At 40.9% G+C, this 9,469-nt stretch overlaps 1 protein-coding gene across 1 annotated transcript; it reads left to right on the top strand.

Moving 5' to 3' along the window:
* Positions 1-6,161: 6,161 nt before the first annotated feature.
* On the top strand, positions 6,162-7,918 carry LOC137825031 (uncharacterized). The gene is made up of 2 exons (XM_068630702.1): positions 6,162-6,424; positions 6,808-7,918. The coding sequence occupies exons 1-2, from the start codon at positions 6,162-6,164 to the stop codon at positions 7,916-7,918; spliced, it is 1,374 nt and encodes a 457-aa protein (XP_068486803.1).
* The last annotated feature ends 1,551 nt before the right edge of the window (positions 7,919-9,469 follow it).

The raw sequence follows: 9,469 nt of genomic DNA on the forward strand, positions 1-9,469 counted from the left end.
ATGTGACAAACTCAAAGAATAGTGAAGAAAAGACAAGCAAGAAAATAAGGTACTCAATTAAAGGATGACAAACAAAAGAAACCTAAAGAAAAGCACTAGAATAGATGAAGAAAACAAAAAAACAGAACTACTGGAATTTTTTATTTTTTATTTGCAAATTGTACGTGACTTTACAGATTTATCTGGAACTGTATAATGCAAACTGGATTATGAAATTTAAACCATAGAAATTTCAAGATCTTATCTCAACAATGGCTCTTACACAAAAACAGTAAGCCAATTAATTGTGATAAATTTTGCAAAATCACTGCCAGATTACTGTATTTTTTTCGCCTGAATTATACACTGAACGTATTTCATTTATCATTTTTTTTGTACTTGGAATTTTGATGTATTTCTTTTTCTACATTTTTTATAACACTTTGAAGAACTCAAATCAAGAATTTCAGAAATTTCCAGTAAGCAAAGAAATTGCAATAAATCGAAACAGTCAACACGTTTTCAAGAAAACAGAGGAAACCTAACTAAAATGAAAAACAAAATTAAGAACTTTAAAAGACACAAGTATGAACTCAAAACTAAAAAGAAAAAGCACCAAAGGATCAACAAAACAAACACATAAAACTGTACTCAATACAAAATCAAGAAACCAAAAATATCAACAAAAGGACTACATAGAATTGTTAACATTTTTTGGAGAAACATAACTTTGACAAAACTTATAAGGATTCAAAAATCAAAATGACACAAACACAATGTAATAAGACCAAGAAAACATCAAGAAAACTCAAAAAATAAACCTAAAACAGAAAGGTAACAACAAGAATGTAAAGTTCTTGAATTAAAAGTACTAAAACAACTCAAACACACATAAGAAGAAACCTAAGACTCATGATACCACATGATATGATTCCAATAACATGATAGAGATATTATATGAACATGTTATGGATTCAACCAGAGTTGGAATATGATTAGGCACTTTTTAAGAGTTGGATCAATGTTCTTAACATTCAAGAACTCACCAAATCACAAGTAACCAAGCCAAACTCATATAGAAACCCTTAATATGGCATTTGAACCGATTAAAACAAGCTAGAATGCAAATGAACCGACTTAAACACAAGGAAACACAAACGAACCGATTATAACACAAGGAAACTCAACCACAATCACAAGAACAACAAGTTAGAAGAAACTACCGAACAAAAACACAAAATAAGAAAGTTCTACCAATTGAAATGACTAGAAACATCAAAGACTTGTTTTAGAGTTTGTTTTGGAATGGAAATGGATGAAGAAGATGAAAAGAACTAGGACACTTATGTGGTTGTGGTACGTGGAGATGTGCACACTACTTGAAGGATGAAAGGCTTCAAGATGAGTGTAGATGCCGCCACTTGAGAGTCCAAGAATGCACTCAAGATAAGACTAGAAGAGAAGAAGACCAAGTCTCTCTCAATTCACTCACCAATTTGGGAGAGGTTCTTTACTCAAAAATCAATTCTATTATTTCAAAGACCCAAGCCATCCTTTTATAGGAAGGAGGACCGGTAACATATTACAAAGAAAGCTTACAAGAGAAGCTTTCCAAGGTAGCCTTCTAACCTTTCCAATTCTAGCGCCTAAAATGGAGAGTGAAGAGGCACCTTCTCGATCTTTCCTAAAAACTAATGCCTATAGGTGCTATACAAAAGAGTTGTCTTTAAGGTTTCCCTCTTTAGCACATCCTAAAGCTATTCTATATTATTTACAAATTTATACAAAAGAAATTATAAGGAGAGATATTAATTGGAGCCCATTCTTGAATGCTTGTAGTCTTCTTTTGGCTTTAGGCTTGGTCCTCTCTTTATTTAATTCTTCTTTAATTTTTTAGAAGACTAGAAGGAAGAACTTTAAATGTTTGGGTGGATGGCCTCTTCCTCCATTAGTAAAATCCTCTCTAACTTGATATTTATTACTCTTTTGTCAACAAGTAAAAGGTATCAAAAACAACCTTCAAGCTCATTGGGAACACACATATTCCATGATCTTTTGGCGACAAATCCTCCAGGTGCCGAACACTCGAGAATTTGGGCTCAGGGGTCCAATACAGGGGACATCCATCCAGAAGGGTTGGATCTCCTAGCTCGAACTTTAACAAATTTTCCTTTAAAGTTTTTATATGAAGAATGGAAGAAGGTCAGCAAGGCTCTTCTAGGGGCACCGTTCAAATATACCCACAATTTACTGCTCGTGTCTTTAGCCTCGAAGAAATAGAGAAAAACTTAAAGACGAGATGTTGAACTTGGAACACAAAATGTTGAATGCCCGAAAAAATGCCAAGGTATTAGGGTGTAGCTGGGCAGGGGCAACATTGAGCTCAGTTAATAGTTCTTTTTTTAAAAATGGATAAAGGGAGACACAAGAGAACCTTTTTGAAAAACATGGCATAAAAGAAACAAAATGAACCACTACGGTCTGATGACTCATCACAATATTTGGGCTCACCCTCCCTACACACTACAATTTTTACATTACCCTCGTGTCTTTTACTCATGCTACACCCGTTTTCTCTTGAATCTCTAAGACGTAAATGGGTGGTGTAATAAGAGACCTCTTTTAGAAGCTCTTTCTTGGCCCAGGGATACATTAAACCGTAATCCATTGTAGAAATAGCTAGAACAAAATCAGAAACACAAAAAAGATACAAGCACAATTCAGGCCAAACAGAGATGACGAATTGGCAAGAAATCACAGTTCAGACAATGCAATCGGTAAGATGAATAGTTATATGTCAATAGGGATTGGTGGAGGAAAATACCTAGTATGACGATGGAGGAGAAGAAGTGCGAAAGAATTTTTGGTGTAAGAGAGGTTTTAGAAGCATGAAAGTTTTGGAGAGAAAAGAGATTGCATAACAAATAAGTGAGGAAGAAATGGGTTTTAACTGTTTGAAGGAGATGAAGAGGTAGTGCTTCCTGGCTGTTGATGCACATGATGTGGATGTCTCAGATTTAGTGTGGTGGGATGTCTCATCAGCTACCCTCTGTGAAGGCGTCACGTCAGTTACCAATGCTGGAAAAACTCTTCACCTAGCCAAGCTCAGCTCGAGCCTGAGGGGCTTGTGTATTGGTCAAGAGTACTCGGGACCTCTATCCAAGCGTTTAGGTTAGCTCGATTTTTGGGCCAGTATGGGCCCAAAGGGTGGGCCATGAGCTCGGCCCAGATACTGGTAGATAGCTCGAAAAAAGATAATTAAGTAGAAGGAATATTCATATTGGTTATAATATATATGCTAATTAAATATAAATAAAAGTTGTTGGGAATAAAGTAGTTAACATCTGAGAATAAAGGTGCATGTGAATAGAATGTTTTATTGTTGTTAAGCACCCGAAAACATAGGTGCTCGTAAACAATATGTTTTTATGTTATGATTATGTGTTTTCTGTTGAGATTATATTCTCGTTAATGAAATCTTGCTCTATTGAGATTCGAGAAAACCGTTGAAGTGATATCTATAAAAGGGGCTTGAGACCCCTAGAAAAGGTAGGTTGTTTTCGAATACTTAAGATTGAAACTGATTCGATATTTGAATGCTCTCACTGACTTGATCGTCGGAGTGTGATTAACAGGTAGAGCCCCCTTTGTCCCAGTGAAGCGGCACCTTGAAGCAACAATTAGAGACAAAGCAAAAGAGGAACTTGCCCATTCAGTTTGTTCGAAGAACAGTCCACATCCAATGCATTACATAATAACCACATTCAAAGTTCGCTTCTTGCTTATTGAACTATTATGAAATAGAAGTAAAAATTAATTTAATTGAACTAAAAAAAGTAAAACTTAATAGTTATAGTGAAGAAGTGAATATATACCTTAGGATAAATCCAAAGTAGATTTTGCGATGATGAAGTGGATCTAGCCCTTAAGACACTGCATACATTGATTGCACTAAAAAGAGAAAAATCATTAGTAATTTACAATAAATTATATAATTCATAAGAGAAAAACAGACCTTTGTACTATAGTCTTCATATCTTGACTTGGCTTTCTATGCAGTGAACAAAATTAGACAATAGTGTTGTCTATGGGGCAATTAAGCATCAATTGCAAGTGAGACCTAATATAAAAAATTTCATTAGTCATTTTTATAATCATGTAAACTCTAAATGTAACAAGTTTTACTTATCCATTTATAAAAGGAGCGAAATAAATTCTTTTTCTGAATGTCTGAATCCATCTTTGAATGTAAGTCTGTCAATCAATTTTTTTATTCCCAGACTTTTGTATGGATTGGGGCTCAGACAAGATTGTCCATGTTGATAATTGTCTGATTTATATACCTACATTGTTAATATAAATATCAGTGACATGATTCATGAAACATTATTCAATTAAGTATAACATGTAATTATTAAGGGTACTTACATCATCCATAAGTGAATAACTGCGATGTTCAACAATTGATTACTCTGGATGATTTCAAAGACATCTTGCGTGGCTATGTACAATGGTATACCACCATTGTCAACCCCAAATAATGTGGCATTCCAATGAATCACACAACAATCTTGAAACATTTGAAGTGAAACCTTAACCAACACTTGGATTGGATTCACATATGGTTGGACTTGAGGGCTTAAATGACCACTAAATAGTGCATTCTGTCTTGTAGCAGAGTCTTGTAACATATAATAGCAAATATAAAGTATAAATCTAAAAACCAGTCTAACACTAATAGCCCTTAATGAAATATACTTGATAAATTTTTTAAATGGTCTTTATTAGATGTGTAGGCCATTCAATAAATCTTCCAAGTGTCTCTCCCACTTTATTAACCTCTAATGCAGGCACTGGAACTACAGTAGATGCATCTCTAATGTACCGTCCCGCCCCCGGGCGTTGACCAAAGTCAAAGTCAAAGTCAAAAGTCAACATATGGTGGGGACCCTCAAGGGACCCAAGGAAGAAATTCAACGAATTGACCACTTGAGGCGTTGCCAAGGTAGGGCGTTGCCAAGGTGTAGGCGTCACCAGGTGTAGGCGTCACCAAGATGAGGCGTCGCTAAGTTAAGGCATCGACGGTGTCACCCCACGATACCCATGGGTAGGAAAGATCGTGGAGGGGGCGACACCGCGAGAAGCCTTAGTACCTCAGGACAATAATAAAGAGAAGAGAAAGGTGGCTTCAAGGCCATAGTTCTAGTACCAGTAGGGGGTAACCTGACTCACGAAGTACCCACGCCACCGCTGGGAGACCCTGGGACAGATACGACCCATGCGAGGGCCACGCCTAGGGGAGAACCACATGCATGGTACAAGAGAAAGGTAGATACGCTCCCAGGGCAACTGATTAGAGTCTTGGGCGCATGAGTTGGCACCCAAAAAAATCACCCCTTTGCGCAAATGCACTCCAAGAAGGAGGACTTACACAATGGATTATCCCTAAGTTAGGTTATGACGCTGTAAGGCCCTCCACGAAGAGTAACGATCAAGTCAAAAGAACACGTGGCAACAAGCACTGAAAAATCAAGGCTTTCCTAAAAATTCGCTAAGGTACGCGTTAATTCAGTTAAGTTTCGAATGTTTCAAGGCATGTTTTTATACGCTTTCAATGCGCTTTAACACGCTTTAAATGCGGGAGGTGTATAAAAAGGGGCTTGGGACGTATGAAGAGGGGGTCAGGTCTTAACCTAATTCTCACATTTTACACAGAGTCACAAAAAACCCTAGTTGTTTCACGGCGCACCCACTATGCGCACAGTTAATTAGGGCAACACAGTACTAGCTATCCAATATTTCGACCACCTTCAGAGCATCCTTTCACGGTGTTCCAATACGGAGGTGTGTCACCTTTGATGTTTCTCGCTAGCTGACTTGATTGTCGGAGTGCAAACGGCCGCGAGGGCGCCCCTTTTTTCACTTCTTTTCAGGTACTCACGAACGGAGCAGAACGAAGGTGCCCTAGCTCGTGAGGAGAAGCCACGCATAAAGACGACCCTGGTCAACCAGCGGGAACATTTGGCGCCCACCGTGGGGCCGATATAAAACGTCAGTCCCATCACATAGTTTTCCAGTTCCAGTTGCAGTTTCCAACCCGATTCCAGTTCTCAAATCGCAGATAGTCAAGAAGGCTTCCAAAAACCACGAAAATGAGGCCCGCACGCGCTAGGAGCGAAGAGATGACCATGCCACAAATCATGGGCATGATGCAAGGGTTGCAAGAAGCAATGGCAGCATCAAAAGCGGAGCAAGAGCACATGCAGGCGGATCTCACAGCATCTCAGGCGAGAAACGATAACCTCCACCACACCAACGAGGAACTACGCCGCGGATGGCGCGACGTAGACGAGCCTGAGACTGCCACCCCACCAAGAGAATTCTCAACGCCATTCTCACAGGCGATCCTAGAGACAGCGATCCCAACACGTTCATGGGGCCCAAAGTAACCTTCACAGGGATGGAGGACCCTGAGGCGCACCTCACTGCGTTCCACACACAGATGATGTTGGTAGGCGGCTCTAATGCCGTAAGGTGCAAGCTCTTCATGAGCACTTTGACTGGGATTGCCATGGATTGGTTCATTAGCCTCCCAGAGAGTCACATTACGTCTTTCACACAGCTTTCGCGATGATTCAGATAGCAGTATCTAGCCAACAGGGCCCCACCCCCAGTTTCATACGACCTGTTTGACGTGAAGCAGTACCAAGGTGAGACCCTGAAAGAGTACATAAGCCGTTTCGGGGCGCAAGTGGTGAAGGTGGGTACCACAGACGAGCCCATGATCGTGTACGCATTCAGGAAATGAGTGTGTCCTGGGTCTTTCAGCAAGTCACTCAATCGCAGCCGCCCCAAGACTTTTGCTGAAGGAAGGCGTCGGGCGGTAGAACACATTGCCTCTGAGGGTGAGGCATACGAGAAATGCATGACTGCTGCACCCACACGCCCAAGAGCGCAGATGCGCACACAACCCGCTAGGGTCCACGAAGCCGCCACAGAGAGGAAGAACAAAGAAAGGAAGCGCACCTACGAGGCAAGGAGGACCCAGCCTAGGGGTCGAGCAGAAGGAAGGAGAGAGGGAAATAGACCTCTAAGGCACAATTTTGTGGTAGAACTTAAAGACCTCATCGTTGTGCCCAACATAGCTGACAAGTTGAGGCCACCAGTGAAGTCTGACAAGGTGCTGGGACCTTACAAAGAATTATGGTGCGAATTTCACGAAGCATTCGGGCACCATATTAACAACTGCTTAGCGCTGGGCTATCAGTTGGATGAGCTTGTGAAGAATGGTTTCCTAAAAGATTATCTCGCTGGGTCTACTACAACCACACCCACGGCGACACCAGAGGAAGGTCAAGCGCACGAAATGCCGACTCACAGAGAAGTACACACCATTTCTGGCGACTTTTCCAGAGGAGGACCCACTGCCTCTCAACGTAAGAAATATGTGAGGTCAGTAAGTTCAGTTGCTGAGGAATTTCCGGATGACCCGTGGAAGTCAGACCTCGTTTTCACAAGGGTTGACCTGCGGGATGTCGTCCCACACGATAATGACCCCGTGCTCATTTCAATAGTCACAGCGGGAAGAAAGATACATAGGGTTCTCGTCGACCAGGGCAGTTCTGCAGACGTCATGTTTTGGTCGACCTTCAACAAGCTACAGTTATCCCCCGACCTGCTGAGACCCTATACTGGATGCTTGTATGGGTTTGCAGATAACCTAGTGGAGGTACGTGGTTACCTGGAACTGAGGACGACGTTCACTGATGGAGCGGCGTCGCGCACCGAGAGCATCCGGTACTTGGTGGTTAACGCCAACTCAGCTTACAACATCTTGTCAGGCAGACCTGCCTTGAACAGATTAAGGGCAGTGTCCTCCACACGCCACATGAAGATGAAGCTACCAGATCTTAGTGGCAAAGTAATCGTAATCAAGTGAGATCAGGAAGAGGCCCGTAAGTGCTATGAAAATAGCCTGAAGACGAAGAGAGGCGTGGTCATGGTGATTGAACAACCACTAGTTTCAGATTCGCGAATGGAGTTAGAACCATTGGAAGGGGCGACGCCCGCGGAGTCCACACCTGTCGAGGCCACACCTATGGGGGCGACGCCTATAGAAGATGCACGTACATAAGGAAGATATGGTGACGCCTCGCCGATGGAAGAAGTATACGGAGAGGCCTTGATGGAGGAAGGCCCAAGCTCACCACACTATGAAAGCCAAGCTTCCAAGACCAAGACCGTCTAGCCTTCCAAAAAGGAGCGTCTAGCCTCACAAGGAACGTCTAGCCTCACAAAGGGAGCGTCTAGCCATGATGAGGAGCGTCTAGGCCAAGGCTACATGAAGAGTCCTAGACCGTCTAGCTTCACACACACAAGGGTCAAAGCTACGGTTTGGGAGAGAAGAGGCTTTGTTGCATAAAAGGCCCATTAGGGGTACTTAGTAAGATAGGTAGTGTAGAAAGAACTTTGTGAAGGAAACCTTCTAGAACCTAGGGTTGTGTGGCCGGTCATTGCATGGCACATGGCTTAGAATTTAGATTTAATTTTGGTTTTCTTTTCCTTAGAAATGTAGCTTAACATTTAAGCCCAAATAGCCTATAAATAGGAAGGCTATCTCTTTGTATTGGGACAAGTTTATTTGAGTATTGTTATGCTGCCCATTTTGTGCACTAGCTATACTTCTCCTAGAAATCTAGGCTATAAACTTCACTCCCTTCACCTTTCTTCATAGAGCTGGCCGAACCTCTCTAAATTCATACTCATCATGCACCTTCAAAGCCATCACAACTCCTAGGAGGGCTTTGTTTCACTCACCCATTGCTTCCGCATCCATTTTTACTACTTTGATTCAAGAAGAACACATGAAATGCCATCATTTGGTATCATGAGCTATTGGTTCTTCAAGATGAGTAGCTTGTCTTTTTAATTTCAGTTCTTCTTTATTTTCATCTTTGTCATTTCAATTCCTTACTTGTCTTGCTGTTTTTATATTTTTAATTTGTTCTTGGTGTGCTTTGTGGAAAATCCAACCCAAGCACTCTTGTTCATTTGATCTTGAACAAGTTCTTGTGCAATTTGTGATAGGATTCCATACACCTTTGTGTTGCTATTTTTGTTTTAGGCTTTGAGTCTTTATTGCTTTCATTATTTTGCTTCATATTATGCTTTGAGTCTTTAAATTTCTGAATCTATACATGTTTTGTCAAGTCATGTTCATCCATATTGTCATCAATTCTTAGTAGTCCTATTTTTTGGCTTGATTGTTTCTTGTTTTGGGTCTCTTTATATTGCTTTAATCTGCTGTTATTTTGATCCTTTGGTGCTTTTTATTTTTAGTTTGAGTTCATAATTGTGTCTTAGTTCATACACAATTTCCTTTCTCACATTTTCCATTGTGTTAATTTTGGTTATCTTGCTGTTTTCTTCCAGTTTTCCAGATTTCCCCTGTATCACCTCTCTGTTCTGGGCTGTTTTGTTTAACAAAATT

This window comes from Phaseolus vulgaris, chromosome 8, assembly GCF_000499845.2.
Source record: "Phaseolus vulgaris cultivar G19833 chromosome 8, P. vulgaris v2.0, whole genome shotgun sequence".
Lineage (NCBI taxonomy): Eukaryota > Viridiplantae > Streptophyta > Magnoliopsida > Fabales > Fabaceae > Phaseolus > Phaseolus vulgaris.